At 47.2% G+C, this 20,327-nt stretch overlaps 1 protein-coding gene across 3 annotated transcripts in view; it reads right to left on the reverse strand.

The window, feature by feature from the left end:
* LOC129701273 (procollagen galactosyltransferase 2-like) overlaps nucleotides 1-20,327 on the reverse strand; it is a 248,648-nt gene that overhangs the window by 131,199 nt on the left and 97,122 nt on the right. For all 3 annotated transcript variants that reach the window (XM_055642427.1, XM_055642428.1, XM_055642426.1), the window contains exons 3-4: nucleotides 4,587-4,704; nucleotides 1,570-1,704 (exon numbers count right to left, since the gene is read on the reverse strand). In XM_055642427.1, the coding sequence (XP_055498402.1) occupies nucleotides 1,570-1,704; nucleotides 4,587-4,704 (253 nt within the window). The remainder of the gene's footprint in view (nucleotides 1-1,569; nucleotides 1,705-4,586; nucleotides 4,705-20,327) is intronic.

Consider the following 20,327-nt stretch of genomic DNA (forward strand, 5'->3'; position numbering starts at 1 on the left):
CTTTATGTACAATATTGGATTCTATTCTCGCTCAGACTCAGGACGGGATAGACTGACCTGCTGGGTCTACTGTGCAGGAATAACTGTGCAGATACAGGTTTACATCGAAGATAGACACAAAATACTGGAGTAACTCAATGGGTCGGGCTGCATTTCTGGAGAGAATGAATGGGTGATGTTTCAGGTCGAGATCCTTCTTCAGACTGAGCGTCAGGGGAGAGGGATAAGAGAGATATGGATGGGCGAGGTGTGAAAATGTGACATCAAAGGGGACCTAGGTCAAGAAAAATGTAGAATAGATCATTGTTTACAAGGGGAAGGTGACAATGAAGCATATAAATATAAAAAATAATCAAGGGGTCAGTCAGGCTAGTCAGAGAACTAGGATGGGGAGGAGGGACACAAAATACTGGAGTAATTCAACGGAACAGGCAGGATCTCTGAATGGAAGGAATTGGTGACATTTTGGGAGACCCAGGGATGGAGTGAGAGGGAAAGCAAGGGTTACTTGAAGTTAGAGAAGTCAATGTTCACACCACTGGGGTGTAAGCTGCCCAAGCGAAATACGAGGTGCTGTTCCTCCAATTTACACTGGGCCTCACTCTGACAATGGAGAAGGTCCAGGACAGAAAGGACAGTGTGGGAATGGGAGGGGGAGTTAAAGTGTTTAGCAACCGGGAGATCAGGTCGGTTTAGGCAGACTGAGTGGAGGTGTTCAGTGAAACGATCACCGAGCCTGCGCTTGGTCTCGCTGATATATAGGAGTTCACACCTGGAACAGCGGATACAGTAGATGAGGTTGGAGGAGGTGCAAGTGAACCTCTGCCTCAGCTTTAGGTGACGTTTCACAGAGTGCTGGAGTAACTCAGCGGGTCAGGCAGCATCTCTGGAGAACATGGATAGGTGACGTTTCACAGAGTGCTGGAGTAACTCAGCGGGTCAGGCAGCATCTCTGGAGAACATGGATAGGTGACGTTTCACAGAGTGCTGGAGTAACTCAGCGGGTCAGGCAGCATCTGTGGAGAACATGGATAGGTGACATTGCACAGAGTGCTGGAGTAACTCAGCAGGTCAGGCAGCATCTCTGGAGAACATGGATAGGTGACGTTTCGGGTTGAGACCCTTCTTTGGACCCGACCTGAAACGTCACCTATCCATGTTCTCCACAGATGCTGCCTGACCCGCTGAGTTACTCCAGCACTTTGTGTCCTTTTGTCTATTTAACCAGCATCTGCAGTTTTTTGTTTCTACATGTTGATAAAATTAATATGGATTAGTTTAGTTTAGTTTATTATTGTCATGCGTACCGAGGTACAGTGAGAACCTTTTTTGCTGTGAGTTTTCCAGTCAGCGAAAAGACTATACATGAATACCGTCAATCCGCCCAGAATATACAGAAATATTTAAAAGAGTGTAGCAATTGTAATGAGATTGCAGATCCACTTCTGGAGCCAAGGCCCAGAGAGTCGCCTGGCTTCAGTGCCATCTTTTATTGGATGAAATAATAAATTAATAAATATTTTCACCTAACAACAGGGTTGAGGACTGGTGGGATTTTAGGTGACTTACCTGTGGGGTCATACCACACCAGAAGTTTGAGTACAAGGAACTGGAGTCCAGCATGGGGGCGACCACAGTTAGATTTTCAGCGATCAACTTGTTCAACGTCTGCTCATTCGTCAGGAAGTTGTCTGTATCTACAAACTGGGCGACAAAGACATTCATTTAGTTACTAGTTTAATTTATACAAAATACTGGAGTAACTCAGCAGGTCAGGCAGCATCTCTGGAGAGAAGGAATGAGTGACGTTTCGGGTCGAGACCTTTCTTCAGACTGAGATTCAGGGGAAAGAGAAACGAGAGATATAGACGGTGATGTAGAGTGATTTAGAACAAATCAGATCGCAGGAAAGTAACGATGATTAAGGAAACAGGCCATTGTTAGTCGTTTGTTGGGTGAGAATGAGAAGCTGGTTTGTTCGTTTTCACCCACAGTCATAAGAATGGTCATGACACAAAATGTCGCCTATTCCTTCTCTCCAGAGATGCTGCCTGCCCCGCTGAGTTACTCCAGCATTTTTGTCTAACTTCGATTTTTCCAGCATCTGTAGTTCTTCCTTAAATAAACCGCTAACAATGGCCAGTTTCCTTTCTCATCGTTACTTTTTATGCATATCTTTCATTCATTGTTCTTTATCTCTCTATATCATTGTCTATATCTCTTGTTTCCCTTTTCTTTAAACAGTCTGAAGAAGGGCCTCGACCCGAAACATCACCCATTCCTCTACAGAGATGCTGCCTGTCCTGCTGAGTTACTCCAGCTTTTTTGTCCATCTTCAGTTCCTGCAGTTCCTTCCTACACACTAGTTTAATTTAGTTTACCAACAATAACCAGTCTGGACGCAGTCATCTCCCACAAACAGGAGGAGCTGAGATTTAGATTAGTTTATTTATTGTCACGTGTACCAAGGTACAGAGAAAAGCTCTTTTTTGCATGCTAACTAGTCAGCGGAAAGACAATGCATGATTCCAATCAAGCCATCCACAGTGTACAGATACAGCATAAAGGAAATAACATGAATAACAATTAATGCAAGATAAAACCAACAAAGTCTGATGAAAGAAAGTCCGAGGGTCTCCAATGAGGTAGATGGTAGCTCTGGACTGTTGGTGATAAATAAGATGATTCAGTTGCCTGATAACAGCTGGGATGAAACTGTGCCTGAATCTGGAGGTGTGCGTTTTCACACATCTGTACCTCTTGCCTGATGGGAGAGGGGAGAAGAGGGAGTACCCAGGGTGAGACTGCTCCTTGATTATGCTGCTGGCCTTGCCGAGGCAGCGTGAAGCAAAGATCCTATAGCGAGCAAGATAGCCCACTCGATGAAAAAGACGTAGTACAGTCATGGGTAATCTTCAGCCCCATTTCAGTAACTCGCTTCCGTCTCCGCCATCTTTGTCCGCCATAGATACTAGTGCGGAGACGGAAGCCGGTTATGGAAACATCCTTGTAAAAATCAACGATCTTTGGTAAAAATCTTCTCCTTATTTTCTCTCTGCCCCGTTAAAGAGACTCACTGATGGGGAGGGGGGGTAGGGGGAAAGAGGGCAGGCATGAGGTCCGGCCCTTCGGTTTCTCCCCCCATCATGCTCGCTGCCCGGCTCCCAAACTCCGGACCGGTCTGCTCTTTTTGAGGAAAAAATAAACAACTAATTTTGAAAAGGCACAGCGGAGACAGAAAGAGGGAAACATCTCCCCTTTTACAGTGCCGTGTGGGCACTGCCTCTTTGCCCTCAGTGCCCCCTCCATCCTTGCACAGTCCGATCCCAATCCCAGGGCTTCGAATCCAAAACGTTAAAAAAGAAAATTAACAGAACTATAATTTATTAACATATTAATCATTAACAAAAAGTAACAGAATTATGAATCATGAATCTAATGCTGTATCACACACACAAACTGTTTCCCCGCAACTGCGAGAGAGATATATAAAGTCGGGTCAGGTTACTGAAATGGCCGCCAAAAAGGCTGACGTTCCACTCCGTAGCGTACTACACGTCTGCCCATAGGTTTTAGCAGGAGTGCACTATCTTGCTTGCTATAGGATCGTTGGTGTGAAGTATAGATGGAGACAATGGAAGGGAGGTTGGTTTGTGTGATGGTCTGGGAGAGGGGAGAAGAGGCAATGACCAGGCCATGAAAGAATGCAGTGGCAGGGCCTTTAATGATATTGGAGATTTCCACATAAAAATGACATTATCTCTCATTTATCTAAAACTTCAGTTACAAAACACTTACAGTCTCCACTTGGGATTAGGAATTTAAATGTCAAATATAACTCAAAATAACATCTGTAGTCAGGACAGTGTCCTGATACTTACTATTCGATTGGTTTTACTGCTTTTCTTTCCTTGACATGGAGGTTTTATCCAATTAATCACAGTTACAGAGTACTGGAAAGATCAAAGCTGTCCCGCAGTTTGTAAACATCAGTCAATCTAGGCTCAAAATGCTGGAGTAACTCAGCGGGACAGGCAGCATCTCTGGAGAGAAGGAATGGGCGACGTTTCGTGTCGAGACCCTTCTTCAGACTGATGTCATCAAATCACAATGTTGTTATCCTTATTCATGACGCACTAAACCCGTGTGGTGACGAGCGTTCACGGAAGGCCACGTGGACACCGCGTGTTCACTCTCCAGGGAAACACAGGCACGGATGTAGGGGTGGAATAAGGGCAGCCAATTGACTCAGGTAGAACCCTTCATTGTCTGCTGCCTGGAGCTGTGAATGGCCATCTTGGCCAGGCCCAGGGGCCAAGTGGGTCAGTTTGATTGAGGCTGTGAACTAAAGGAACACGGGTGACACAGTGGCGCAGCGGTAGCGTTGCTGCTGGGTTCCATCCTGACTACGGCTGCTGCTTGTGCGGAGTTTGTCGTTCTCACTGTGACCCACGTGGGTTTTCCCCGGGTGCTCTGGTTTCCTCCCGCACTCCATCGCTGGCCGGTGGGACAAAGGGCCTATTTCCGCGCCGTATCTCTAAGCTAAACTAAACTAAACTAAACTAAACTAAGGAATGTCTACTTACCAGGATGTAATCTGCCCACTTCTCCCTGGCTGTTTTCAGGGCCATTTGCCTGAGTTTCATCATGTGCGAGAACCTCGAACTGGACCAGTGCTTTGGGCCAATTTCATCGGCGTAGAACCTGGAGATCAAGGCAAAGCTGCTGCATCAGTGGAGGGACCAAACCCAATTGACGAAGAGCAGATGTCACACCCACAGCCCATGAGGTGGGGCAGTGGAGAGAGACTCAGTCTTGCAGACACACATTAAGGACAACAATCGGACATGGTGTACAAAGACTGTCCGTTCAGCCAACGTGCAATTCTCTAAATAAAGATGGAACGATTGGCCCCTGAACCAAGTTGATGTGACAAGAACAAGACAAAGTGCCCGAGGAAGGGTCCCGACCCGAAACATCACCATTCCTTTTTCTCCACAGACGCTGCCTGACCCGCTGAGTTACACCAGCACTTTGTGTCTACCTTTGGTATAAAACAAATTCCACTCCTGTTATCGAGAAGAAGGTACAGGAGCCTGAAAATTGTCAAGTTCAGGTTCAGGAACAGCTTCTTCCCTACATCTTCTTCTTCTTGCGTATGGTGTGCACAGCCTAAAGTTGTAGAGCAAGGGTAGACATCCAGGCCAGGACAGCATCAGTTACTGGGTGGATGGGCTTTGATGCCCCCAGGGACAAGCCTCAGTGGGCAGTCACGATGTGTGGGAGGGTCTGGTCTGGATGTCCACAGACGCAAGCAGGGCTGTCTGTCATCCCCCACTTATGCAGGTGATGGGCTGTTCTTGCATGGAGGGTGCGGATCCAGTTCAGGGTTGGCCATTGCTTGTGATGGAGGTCAAAGCCCGATGGTTTCACTATGGGGTCTATGATGACCTCTCCGTTGTTGCTGTTCCCTACAGCCATTAGGCTATTAAACACTATAACCTCCAAATAAGCTCTGAACTACATAGACTGGGGGGGGGGGGGGGGGGGGGGGGGGGGGGGGCGGGGGGAGGGGAGGGGGGTGAAGGAACTGCAGATGCTGGAAAATCGAAGGTAGACAAAAGTACTGGAGAAACTCAGCGGGTGCAGCAGCATCTATGAAGCGAAGGAAAAAGGCAACGTTTCGGGCCGAAACCCTTCTTCAGACTGATACTTCATACTTGGGGGGTATTATCTTTTTGCACTATTATTGCACTAATATTGTTTGTTTGTACTAATGTGTATGTATGCATGTACATAGATAGGAAAGAACTGCAGATGCAGGTTTCAATCAAAGAGAGAATGAATCTGAAGAAGGGTCTCGACTTCTTTGTTCTGTCTGGGACATATGACAAAAAGCACTTGCCTCTGGATCTGCAGTTTGTTGTGTCTACTGTAAAGAGCTGGCTTTTCCCTGTGAATCAATGCCAATAGCGAGCCACTCAGATATTGGAAAGGCCCCTAGACTCATTAAAGAAGTAAATCAAGCCAACTGCAGTGGTGATACATGAAGTGTGTATTATTATTTAATGCAATCAGAGTCGTGCAACAAGGGAAAGGGCTCTGCAGCCCACACCGACCATCAACATTGGTTCCACTAATCCTCCATTTTATTCCACCCAGGTCACCTCAGATTCCACCACACTTATCGACACACTTGTCAAGAGAGTTTGATTGTCATGCGTCCCAGGTAGAACAATGACATTCTCACTTGCAGCAACCCAACAGAATATGTAAACATAGTACTTTCTAAACAATATAATAAACGAGAAAATTCAGTGTGTGTGCATATGTATATACACAAATACATGTTACCACCAGGGGGCGCCACATGATTGGCAGCCCCGTCCACACTCTGTCTGTTTTTCCCTCTTTTTTTAAACTTTTTCGTGTGTTTTCAAAGTTTGTGTTAATTTTCACTGGTTTAATTTATGTGGGGCGAGGCAAGTTCCTTACCTTGCCGGAGATGCGATTGTTTTCCGGATGGTATCTCCGGTTGCTCTGCGGCCTAACATCGATGGAGCTGGAGGCTTCCTCGGGCTGACTTTGACCCCCACCGCGGGGACGTGGACTTAATACCGATGTCGATCCCTTGCCTGCGGACTTTACCATTGTGAGCTCGCAGTCTCGGGAGAGGCTAGTCAGGAGCTCCAATTACGCAGAGGCTCGACCAGCCCCGACCTGGGGTCAGATCGCCCGGCACATGGGAGCTGATACCCCCCCAGTTGCAGGAGCTCGATCGCCCCGACGCAGGGGCCACAAACGCCGCCAGCTACGGGAGTCAAGATCGCCCCGACAATGAGGGCTCGAGGCCCCCCGACCGCGGGAGAGCAAAAAAAGGAAGAGATTTGAACCCAGTTTCTATCATCTAGCTTCACACGAGGGGCAATTTATATAGGCACATCAATCAGCACATCTCTGGCTTGCGAGAGGAAACCAGAGCACCCATTGGAAACCCATTGGTTACAGAGAGAACGTGCAAACTCCACACCAACAGCACCCGAGGTCAGCATCAAACATCGATCTCTTGTGTGTGCGTGCTTGTGTGTGCGTGCATATTTGTACATATACTGAACTTTTTTCCGTTTGTTATATTGTTTCCAGAGTACTACGTTTACAGAGGAAATAGACCCAAAAAGCTGGAGTAACCCAACGGGTCAGACAGCATCTAAGAGAAAAGGAATGGGCGACGTTTCTGGTCGAGACCCTTCTTCAGACTGTAGAGTCCCTTTCCCCTGACCCAGTCTGAAGAAGGGTCTCAACCTGAAACACCACCCATTCCTTCTCTCCAGATATGCTGCCTGTCCCGCTGAATTACTCCAGCTTTTTGTGTCTATCTCGGGTTTAAACCAGCATCTGCAGTTCCTTCCTACACAATGTTTACACATTCTGCTGTGCTGTTGCAGGTAAGACCTTCATTGCTCTGTTTGGGACATGTGGCAATAAAACACTCTCGATTCATTGATTTTCCCCAAAGCCCTCCATGCATATGGCCTCTTAATGGTTATTGTGCCCAAATAAACTTAGTGGCGAGGAGTGGTGAGCATTGCATGACTCTATGTAACTTCTACTGTTTTTATGAACACACCAGTGAGCTGCAAATAATGGTGGCCAGTCATACAGCTGTGGGTCCTGCATAGGGTCGCCAACTGTCTCACTCCCAAATAAGGGACAAAAGGTCAAAATATGGAACAAATTCCCGACGGCAATTCGTTGATCGACATGGCCATGGCTGGGTGAATGATGAGTTGGCCCGGGTGCTGGACAGCACACAAAGCCCAGCCGGCGGGCCAGCTGAGGTGTTTTGGCCTGGGTGACGTCACTCACAAAGTCCGGCACCCCGTCCAACTCATGAACCGATGATCGGCCATGAGAAGGAGGGGTGGTGGTGTCGGCGGTAAGCGAAGGTCCGAAGGTCAGACAGCTGGCCGGGCTGCCGACCGACGGGGTCACGGGCGAGGCACTGCTGCTGCACTCCATGGGCTGCACTACGTCGGGACGGGTGAGGCAGGGGCCGGATGCGGCGCTCCGACCCAACAGTCCCCTCGACCCGAGCAGTAGCGGTCAAATACGGGACAAGGGCGGTCCCATACGGGACAAACCAATTTAGCCCAATATACGGGATGTCCCAGCTAATACGGGACAGTTGGCAACTTGACTGCCACTAGCTCATAACCCACCGCCAGCAATTGACAACAAACAGGTCCTGCAGCAGCCTGGGGCTCGGTTGGACCGTGCGCCGCTTCAAGAGGCCGAGCACGTGGACCGCACGCGGCCTACAGCGGTGGAGCAGCAGTGGAGGTCACCACGGCTACGCTTGGCCAGGCCTGACTGTTTTATCTGGAGCTCCACAGTCTAAAGGGAGAACTTATTGACATATATGAGACTATGAATGAATATTGCAAGAAAGCACAATTTACTACGTTACTGTGGGGGAAATCACCCCAGAGTAGGTGAATCGAGGACCAGAGGACGTACTGTACAGTAGGTTTAAGGTGAAGAGGAAAAGATATAATGGGAATATGAGGGGTAACTTTTTCACACAAAGGGTGCTGGGTATATTGAACGAGCTGTCGGAGGAGGTGGTTGAGGCAGGGATATCACGTCACCCCAGGGGGGCAATGAATGGCAAGGGCATTCTCGTTCAAGATAGGAATGAACACTACGGAGAATAACACCATTGAATGTATTGACAATGTGAATGTATGAAAAGCAATTGCACAGTTTTCACAAGATCATAAAAAGGATGTAACAGCAGAATTAGACCATTCGGCCCATCGAGTCTGCTCCGCCATTCAGTCAATGCTGATCTATCTCTCCCTCCCAACCCCATTCTCCTGCCTTCACCCCATAACCTCTGACACCCGTACTAATCAAGAACCTGTCATTCTCCACTTTAAAATAGCCAATGATGACACTCCCCAATTTTTTGTACTATTTTTGTGCAGTGAATATCAAAAATGTAACTAACTGGTTGGACAAGTCTGCCCAACAAGTAGCCTGGATAATAATGGAGAAAGAGGATTGTTCTCCTTTTAATATAGGAGTGATCCTTCTCTCCCCGATAAAACTGAATAATACAATATACAAGAAAAATCCAAATATTCATAGTACAATACGAGTTTGGAAACAAATAAAATTAACTCTCAAATTAAGAAATCTATCGCTTCTCTCTCCAATAGTTAATAATCCATCGTTTAAACCATCTATTATTGTTAAAACGTTTACTCATTGGGAAAAAATAGGAATTAAAATGTTTGGAGACATGTATGAAATGGGAAACCTCTTATCATTTAAACAACTACAATTAAATTACAACCTGAAAAGTAACCAATATTTTAAAAACCTTCAAATCCGAGATTACTTGAAAAAACATACACAAGAATATCAAACTTTGACCTCAGATCTATTAGATGAAGGAATGAGCCGAAAGGCGGAATTAATTAATTTAATATCATATTTGTATAACATCATTCTAAATATAGAAATACCATCGTCAGATGCAATTAGAATGAACTGGGAACAAGAACTATCTATAAAAATTTCGAAAGACAGATGACAAAAAATACTTGCTATATGTACATAAATGCTCGATTAATGTTTAATTCAATTTAAAATAATGTTTAATTCAATTAAAAAATTTACATAGATTATATTACTCGAAAACTAAACTGAATACATTTTTTCCAAATATTTCCCCCATCTGTGATAAATGCTTATCTCAAAATACAACTATAGTACACTCCTTTGTCTCTTGCATAAAACTCCATAGATTTTGGAATGAAATCTTTGGAATCTTCACAAAATTATTTAAAATAAAATTGAACCCCAATACAGAACTGATTATTTTCGGAACAATGGAAGACGGCTGTAAGCTGACCTCATTCCAAAAGTGTCTCCTTAATTATGGCTTAATAACGGCAAAAAAAACGTATACTTAAATTCTGGAAAAATGCACCCACACCAACGCTCAAAATGTGGGTTTCAAATCTGTCAGAAATGTTACATCTCGAAGATATAAGATTCGTCCTATCAAATCAGACCAATTCTTAAAGATTTGGTCTCCCTTTATCGACATTACAAGCATATGGTGCAACATAACCTTAGAAATTAACTGTTTCAGAACAGGGTGAGGGGTGGGTAAAGATACGAAACAGGTATATCCCTTTCAATATTTTTTTTTTCTCTTCTCTATCCTTTTTTTTGTTTCATCTCTCCCTTTTGTTTTTTTTCTCTCGGGCTTTACATCTTTATGGGCTCGTTCTCTCTATTTTTTCATGAACTATCAATATTGCTACTTTATTTAACATTCTCTTTCTCTCTTGTTCTTGCTTTTGTTACTTTTTTTTACTACTAAATTTAAATCATGTACATGAAATGTGTTATGTTATTCCTGCTTTATATTATTGTACATTGCTTCTAATAAAAATATATATTTTTTAAATGGCCAATGATTTGGCCTCCATTGCAGTCTGCATTTTGTGTTTTGTATTTTTTTATTCGGAATGAAGTTTATTTTTGAATGCAAGAAATACTGATGCCGTCAGTCCCCTTGCAGCTCCATTCACCACCACGAACGTCTCAACAACCCTGGTACTTCTCTGAATTGAGACCCAATTAGTTCCCCTCTAACTCCCCCTCCCATTCCCACACTGACCTTTCTGTCCTGGCCTCAGATTTGGGTCACATAACGGATGGAATCTCATCTACCGTATCCACAGTTCCAGGTGTGGACTGCTGTATATCAGCAAGACCAAACGCAGGCTCGGCGATCGTTTCGCTGAACACCTCCTCTCAATCCGCCTAAACCGACCTGATCTTCCAGTTGCTAAACACTAACGCCCCCTCCCATTCCCACACGGACCTTTCTGTCCTGGGTCAGAGTGAGGCCCAGCGCAAACTGGAGGAACAGCACCTCGGATTTCACTTGGGCAGCTTACACCCCAGTGGTATGATAATTGATTTGTCAAACTTCAAGTAACCCTTGTATTCCCTCTCTCTCCGGCCCTCCTCCACCCTGGTCATCCTGGTAGTTTCACTGTTCGTATACCTTTGTTGTCACTTCCTCCACAGCCAACAATGGACCATTGTGGGCTCCTCCATTCCTTGGTCATCGGTGCCGGCTCTGATTTGTTCTGAACCTTTTCATACCTCTAGTTTCCCTCTCCCCTTCTCGACCCGAAACATCACCGCTCCTTCTGTCCAGGGCTGCTGCCTATCCTGTTGAGTTACTCCAGCATTTCGTGTCTGTTTTCTCTACTAACACACTCCTCTGCCTGGTGGAACTTGTCCTCGCCCTGAACAACTTCTCTTTAGATACCTCTCACTTTCCTCAAGTTAAAGGTGTAGCCATGGCCACTCGCATGGACCCCAACTATGCCAGCCTTTACATCAGTCACGTCGAACATTCCCTGTTCCAGGCGTACACTGGCACTGTGCCCCAAGTCTATCTCTGCTACATTGACGACTGCAATGGGGCTACCTCCGACACACATGCAGAACTCATGGACTTTATCAACTCAACCAGTAACTTTGCCCTGTCCTTGAATTCACTTGAACTATCTCTCTCCCCTTTCTTGATCACTCTGTCTCCATCACAGAATATCGACTGATGGAGTGATACAGTGTGGAAACAGGCCCTTCGGCCCAACTTGCCCATACCGGCCAACATGCCCCATCTACACTGGTCCCACCTGCCTGCACTTGACCCATATCCCTCCAAACCCGTCCTATCCATATAGCTAAATGTTTCTTCAACGAATGTCTACTATGAACCCACCAGTTTACAGTTATGTGGACCATACCTTGTCTCTTGCAAAGATGTCATCCCCTACTCACAATTTCTCCGTCTCCACCGCATCTGCTCCCCGCGTTGAGGCTTTCCATTCTAGAACATCCAAGATGTCCGCTTTCTTTAGTAAACGCGAGTTCCCCGTGATGTCCCAGATGGATCCCTCAAGATAGACACAGAATGCTGAAGTAACTCAGCGGGACAGACAACATCTCTGAAGAGAAGGAATGTGTGACGTTTCAAGTGGAGACCCTTCTTCAGGCAGAGAGTCAGGGGAGAGGGAGATGCAGAGATAAGGAAGGGTGAGGTGTGAAACCGAAACAAAGGGAATGGAGATCAAGGAAAATGTGGAATAGATCATTGTTAGCTGGGAGAAGGAAACAATAAAGCAAACAGAGATAAAATGTAGTGGGGGACAGCCAGACTGGTCGGAGAACGGGGAAGGGGAAAGGATGGAGAGAGAGGAAAAGCAAGGGCTATTTGAAGTTAGATTCAGATTCAATTCAGATTCAATTTTAATTGTCATTGTCAGTGTACAGAGACAACGAAATGCATTTAGCATCTCCATTGAAGAGCGACATAGCAAACGATTTGAATAAAAAAATAATAAGTGTCCGGGGGGGGGGGGGTGGTGATTGGCAGTCACCGAGGTACGTTGTTGAGTAGAGTGACAGCCGCCGGAAAGAAAGCTGTTCCTCGACCTGCTGGTTCGGCAACGGAGAGCCCTGTAGCGCCTCCCGGATGGTAGGAGGGTAAACAGTCCATGGTTGGGGTGAGAGCAGTCCTTGGCGATGCTGAGCGCCCTCCGCAGACAGCGCTTGCTTTGGACAGACTCAATGGAGGGGAGCGTGGAACCGGTGATGCGTTGAGCAATTTTCACCACCCTCTGCAATGCCTTCCGGTCGGAGACAGAGCAGTTGCCATACCATACTGTGATGAAGTCAATGTTCATACCACTGGGGTAGAAGTTGCCCAAGCTAAATCTGAGATGCTGCTCCTCCAAACCCTCACCGTTTCTCCTCTGTCCCGTAGTTCTGTTCTCACTCCCCTTCCCCAGATGATACATGGACAGAGTTCTCCTGGACCGCATATTTCACCCCACTGCCTCCGTATCCAAAGCATCATCCTTGTTCAGTTCAGTTTTAATTACCTCTGGTTTCACAGTTTTCCCGCCTCTTTAATCTTTATCTCCTTATTCCCACACTTTTTACCATTTAATCACTGGCCTTCATCCAACCATCTGCCAAACAGACTCCGCCCCCCTCACCTGTAACCACCTATCACTCGCCAAGATTTGTCCCACCCTCCCCATCTCTATTCCAGCTTTCTACCCCCGACAAGCAGCAGTCTGAAGAAGGGTCCCGACCCGAAACGTCGCCTGTCCATTTCCTCCAGAGATGCTGCCTGACCCGCTTAGTTTAGTTTAGTTTAGTTTGGAGATACAGCACGGAATCAGGCCCTTCGGCCCACCGAGTCCGTGCCGACCAGTGATCCCTGTAAACTACCACTGTCCTACACACACTGGGGACAATTTACAATTTTACCAAGCCGATTAATCTGCAAACCGTTGAAGTGTGGGAGGAAACGGAAGATACCCACCACCCTCTGTGTGGAAAGTGCCCTTCAAGACTTGTATTCAATCTTGCCCCTTTCACATTAAACGTAGAAACATAGAAAACAGGTGCAGGAGGAGGCCATATTTTACAAACTTACAAAATTCTTAAGGGGTTGGACAGGCTAGATGCAGGAAGATTGTTCCCGATGTTGGGGAAGTCCAGGACAAGGGGTCACAGCTAAGGATAAGGGGGAAATCCTTTAAAACCGAGATGAGAAGAACTTTTTTCACACAGAGAGTGGTGGAATCTCTGGAACTCTCTGCCACAGAGGGTAGTTGAGGCCAGTTCATTGGCTATATTTAAGAGGGAGTTAGATGTGACCCTTGTGGCTAAGGGGATCAGGGGGTATGGAGAGAAGGCAGGTACGGGATACTGAGTTGGATGATCAGCCATGATCATATTGAATGCCGGTGCAGGCTCGAAGGGCCGAATGGCCTACTCCTGCACCTAATTTCTATGTTTCTATATGACCCTTCGAGCCAGCACCGCCATTCTTTGTGACCATGGCCGATCGTCCCCTATCAATAACCCGTGCCTGCCTTCTCCCCATATCCCTTGATTCCACCAGCCCCTAGAGCTCTATCTAACTCTCTCTTAAATCCATCCAGTGATTTGGCCTCCACTGCCCTCTGTGGCAGGGAATTCCACAAATTCACAACTCCCTGGGTGAAAAAGTTTTTTTCTCATCTCAGTCTTAAATGGCCTCCCCTTTATTCTAAGACTGTGGCCCCTGGTTCTGGACTCCCCCAACATTGGGAACATTTTTCCTGCATCTAGCTTGTCCAGTCCTTTTATAATTTGATATGTTTCTATAAGATCGCCTCTCATCCTTCTAAACTCCAGTGAATACAAGCCCAGTCTTTCTAATCTTTCCTCAAATGACAGTCCCGCCATCCCAGGGATCAATCTCGTGAACCTACGCTGCACTCCCTCAATAGCAAGGATGTCCTTCCTCAAATTAGGGGACCCAAACTGTACACAATACTCCAGGTGTGGTCTCACCAGGACCCTGTACAACTGCAGAAGAACCTCTTTACTCTTTACATGTGTTTCTTTAAAACACATGTGTGGACTCAAGATGTTTTATTAAGTTTAGTTTAGAGATACAGCGTGGAAACAGGCCCTTCAGCCCACCGTGTCCTTGCCGACCAGCGATCACCCGCACACTAGTTCTGTCCTACACACTTTGGACAATTTACAGAAGCCAATTAACCTATAATCCTGCACGTCTTTGGAGTGTGGGAGGAAACCGGAGCACCTGGAGAAAACGCATGCAGTTCACGGGGAGAACATACAAACTCCGTGCAGACAAGCACCCGTAGTCGGGATCGAACCTGGGTCTCTGGCGCTGTGAGGTAGTAACGATACCACTGCGCCACCGTGCCACCCTTTACTCCAGCACTAAGTGTCTTTTTTTGCAACCCAGCGCCTGCAGTTCCTTGTGTCCAGTGAAGCTCCTGTCGTTTTGGAGTTTGTCAGCTACCAAGTGCCTGTCATGACAATGTTATTAATGTGCTGCCTTTGTTTTGAAATCAATTATCTTCTGTATCTAAATGGAATAGAATTATTAGAGCAGGCATCAACATACCGACACCCCTTTACAAATCACACAGAGAATCCACAGGAGCCTTTGAACATGCAAGAATAACTTTCCATTAGCTTTCTAAGTACTTCTACCACCTCTGGGTTACGCACTTGAACTTGTATCTCCCTTGGATAGAACCCATGGACTTGAAGTTTCGTCTCCTTCATGAAGCAACGCTGATCACTTCCTGAGACTATCTTTACAAAAGTTAATCTTTCATGCCAGGAATAATGCAATTCTTTCACTCCACAATGGTCGGCACGGTGGCGCAGCGGTAGAGTTGCTGCCTCACAGCGCCAGAGACCCGGGTTCGATCCTGACCACGGGTGCTGTCTGTATGGAGTTTGTATGTTCTCCCTGTGACCACGTGGGTTTTTTCCGGGTGCTCTGATTCTGACCCACAAGACGTACATGTTTGCAGATTAATTGTCCTTAGTGTGTAGGATGGAACTGGTGTATGGGTGATCGATGGTCAGTACAGACATGTTAGGCTGAAGGGCCTGTGTCCGAGCTGTATGTCGAAACAAATCTAACTATCTCCATGTGTTATAGTGCACCTCATCCATACAATGCAATAGGTGATAATGGAGCAGACAGAATGTGTGGGAAGGTACTGAAGATAGCCCAGTCTGAAGAGAAGTCCCGACCCGAAACATCACCTATTGCACCTCTCCACAGATGCTGCCTGACCTGCAGAGTTACTCCGGCTTTATGTGGCGATCTTCAGATGATAATGGGCATCTTCAACTGACTTCTATGGACCAAAATGGAATTTTAACTGACTGAAGAAGGGTCCAGACTCCAAATGTCACCCATTCCTTCTCTCCAGAGATGCTGCCTGTCCAGTCGAGTTACTCCAGCTTTTTGTGTCTATCATGGAGCCAAGTCAACTTTTGTTTGGTATTGTTAAGTTTGCTCTGTGGCAATTCCTCTCGCTGCCTTACAAGCCTGTGGTATGTTGGAAGCTCATCTAACCTTGGGGTCTGGCACACCAAGGAAGACTGTGACACCAATGGTTGGCCTTCAATGTTTGACCTTCTCTCCCACCTCCTCCTCACTCACCCACCGAGTGGAGAACTGTGGGCACCGTGCTGTGCTAATACCATGTCCAAACTTTTAGATGCATCCACTCCATGCTTATGCAATCAGCTAGGTTTGCAGAGAGTGTGAGCTAGGGGGGGCACATGGATGAGGAAGGAAGTGGAAGAAGCAGCATGAATGAATGGCATGCACAATATATCGGAGCTGGGGCCGCCTTGACAATGCTTCCCCTGAGCCTTCTTCATTTCAAGCAGGAGTCTCCGTCCAAGGCATTGACTGCCGAGTGACGATGGCTTTGAGGTGGGTCAATGTTTGTGACCTCCCTTCCATTGACTACGTCTGCACTTTACGCTGCGTAGAGACCCGGGTTCGATCCCGACTACGAGTGTTGTCTGTACGAAGGTTGAACGTTTCCCTGTGTCCACGTGGGTTTTCTCCGGTGATCCGGTTTCCTCCCACACTCCAAAGTTGTACAGTTTTGTAGGCTAATTGGCTTCGGTAAAAATTGTAAATGGTCTCTAGTGAGTGCAGGATAGTGGTCGTGTATGGGAATGTAATGTTAAAATTGTACAAGGCATTGGTGAGGCCAATTCTGGAGTATGGTGTACAATTTTGGTCGCCTAATTATAGGGAAGGATGTCAACAAAATAGAGAGAGTACAGAGGAGATTTACTAGAATGTTGCCTGGGTTTTCAGCAACTAAGTTACAGAGAAAGGTTGAACAAGTTAGGGCTTATTCTTTGGAGCACAGAAGGTTAAGGGGGGACTTGATAGAGGTTTTTAAAATGATGAGAGGGATAGACAGAGTTGACGTGGAAAAGCTTTTCCCACTGAGAGTAGGGAAGATTCAAACAAGGGGGCATGACATGAGAATTAAGGGACTGAAGTTTAGGGGTAACATGAGGGGGAACTTCTTTACTCAGAGAGTGGTAGCTGTGTGGAATGAGCTTCCAGTGAAGGTGGTGGAGGCAGGTTCGTTTTTATCATTTAAAAATAAATTGGATTGTTATATGGATGGGAAGGGAATGGAGGGTTATGGTCTGAGCGCAGGGATATGGGACTAGGGGAGATTATGTGTTCGGCACGGACTAGAAGGGTCGAGATGGCCTGTTTCCGTGCTGTAATTGTTATATGGTTATTATATGGTTAATGTGGTTGGCTGGTGCAGACACGGTGGGTCAAAGGGCATGTTTTGGCACTATCTGTAAACTAAACTAAACCCGTCAATGACACTTTAAAAATACCCAATGGCCTGATCTCCACAGCCATCTGTGGCAATGAATTGAGCTGGACATTATATCCAAAATTTGCAGATTCTCTCCAATGTATCCAACTTAGAAATGCTGAAATTGCCCACTGTGCTATGATTAGCAAGCGAAACCCCTGTCTCTCGGTGTGAGTTGACCAACGAGGTAAAACTCGTGGTAATAACGTACGATTAACGTAGTTGTAACATCGGCACTCGTGGAGACTCGTGGCGCTAACAGCAATTACCCGTGAAACTTGTTAACTCTTGGAACAATTCAAACATGTTTAAAGTTTTCCACAAGTGAAATGTACTGCAGAAGTTAAAAATTGAAACATTTAAACTTGTTTTAAGAACGTAGTGACCCGTGCGTTTGCCTTAGTGTCTCGCGAGTCTACCGTGGGAACTCTTTAACTCAGCGGGCAGGCAGCATCGCTGGAGAGAAGGAATGGGTGACGGGATGACAATGGTTCTGTCCTTGTAGGTGTCACAAATCTGACGGAGGGAGAGCGAGAGAGAGAGAGAGGGGAGGGTGGAGAGTGGAGGGAGAGGAGGGGGAGACAGATGGGGGTGGCTTTATTCACTGGCAGGTGAGATTTCACAATCCACCTTGTGTGTGTGTGTCTCTCTCTCTCCCTCCCTCTCACACAGGCCGAGAGACTGCCTCTGTAAGTGTACGTCTCTTTCTCCCCTTCGCCCAAACACAGCAAGACCGAGATACTGTGCTCAGTCCATCTGTGTCTCCCACGTACACAGTAAAACTCTGCTTTGTGTGTGTATATACACGTCTCCCCCATTTCTCTCTTTCTCCCCCCACACACACAATAAGACCGATGTATTCTGCTTAGTCTCTCCTCCCTCCCACACACACACACAGATAGACTGAGGTCCTGTGCGCTCTTTCCCCATAACAGTGACGCCGAGGTACACCACACGGCCTCTGTGCCTCTCTCTGTCTCTCTCCCCTTCCTACAGTCAGAGGTCCACACTGTCTGTGTCTCTCTCTCCTCTACACACACATACACACACACAGACACAGACACAGACGCCCACTGCCCGTTGTGCATGTGTCTGCCTCTGTCTCTCTCTCCCACTCACACAGTTAAAGGTATTCCACACTGCCTGTGTGTGTGTGTGTGTGTGTGTGTGTGTGTGTGTGTGTGTCTCTCTCTCTCTCCTTCTCTGTTCCACCCCCCACACATGTCTGAAGAAGGGTTACGGCCCAAAACGTTGCTTATTTCCTTCGCTCCATAGATGCTGCTTCACCCGCTGAGTTTCTCCAGTCAGTCAGTCAGAGGAACTCCACACTGTGTGTGTGTGTGTGTGTGTGTGCGCGCCTCTGTCTCTCTCTCCCACACACACACATTTAAAGGTACTCCAGGTGCTGCCTGTGTGTGTGTGTGTGTGTGTGTGTGTGTGTGTGTGTGTGTGTGTGTGTGTGTGTGTGTGTGTGTGTGTGTGTGTGTGCGCCTCTGTCTCTCCCCATCACAGTCAGAGTGAGGTACTCCCCCCCCGCAGTCTCTCCGCGGCCACTCCACAGGCAGGGTGCATCTGCCATCAGGCTGCCCAGGCAGTCGACTCCGGTGGCGGGCTCCATGCACAGCTGTTTAACCCGACCCCCCCAGTTGATTGTGGCTCCCTTCAGTTTCCCAGGGGGTCGGGGCGGGACTGGAGTTAGGAGGGAAATGGGGGGGGGGGGGGGGGGGGGGTGGTGACTTAGTAGTAGGAGACAAGTGGACTGACTGTGTGAGCACACGCCAAGTTAAATTAATCTCCTTTGCCTACATGTCATCCGTCTCCCTCCATCCCTGCATATTCATGTCCTGCCTAAAAAGCCTCTTCAATGCTGTTGTCATTTCATCTGTCTACAAAGAGTTGCTTATTTACAAACCTTCATTCAGGGTTGGCTCAAGAGTAACTCGGGAGACGAACTTGGAACATCGCAGAAATGACAAGTAAACGGCAAACTTGTCATACGCGTGGGAACTCGGTTAAACTCTAGATCATACACTTGGAATCTCGTACACAACCATGACCAGAGAAGCAACCTATACCCAGTCACTGACACTCTCCTCCGCCTAGCGGAGCTGGTCCTTACCCTCAATAACTTCTCGTTTGACTCCTTCCATTTCCTCCAAATACAAGGCGTAGCTATGGGCACACGCCTGGGCCCCAGCTACGCCTGCCTCTTTGTCGGGTATGAGCAATCCTTGTTCAATACACACCAGGGCCCCATCCCCAACCTCTATCTCCGCTACATCGACGACTGCTTTGGTGCCACCTCCTGCGCCCACACACAACTGACTGACTTCATCCACTTCACCACTAACTTCCATCCGGCACTCAAATACACCTGGACCATTTCCGACACTTCCCTACCATTCCTTGACCTCACTATCTCCATTGCAGGTGATAGACTTCTGACCGACATCCACTATAAACCCACTGACTCCCATGGCTATCTGGACTACACGTCTTCCCACCCTGCTTCCTGTAAGGACTCCATCCCCTACTACCAATTCCTCCGTCTACGCCACATCTGCTCCCAGGATGAGGCGTTCCACACCAGGACATCTGAAATGTCCTCATTATTCAGGGAACGGGGGTTCCCCTCCTCCACCATAAATGAGGCTCGCACCAGGGTCTCTTCCAAACCCCGCAACACTGCTCTCTCTCCCCATCCCCCCCACTCGCAACAAGGGCAGAGTCCCCCTAGTCCTCACCTTTCACCCCACCAGCCATCACATACAACAAGTAATCCTCCATCAGTTTCGCCACCTCCAACGTGACCCCACCACTCGCCACATCTTCCCATCCCCCCCATGTCTGCCTTCCGCAAAGACCGCTCCCTCCCCAACTACCTTGTCAATTCTTCCCTTCCCTCCCGCACCACCCCCTCCCCGGGCACTTTCCGTTGCAACCGCAAGAAATGCAACACCTGTCCCGTTACCTCCCCCCTCGACTCCATTCAAGGACCCAAGCAATCGTTCCAGGTGCAACAGAGGTTCA

This window comes from Leucoraja erinacea, chromosome 10 (genome assembly GCF_028641065.1).
Source record: "Leucoraja erinacea ecotype New England chromosome 10, Leri_hhj_1, whole genome shotgun sequence".
NCBI lineage: Eukaryota > Metazoa > Chordata > Chondrichthyes > Rajiformes > Rajidae > Leucoraja > Leucoraja erinaceus.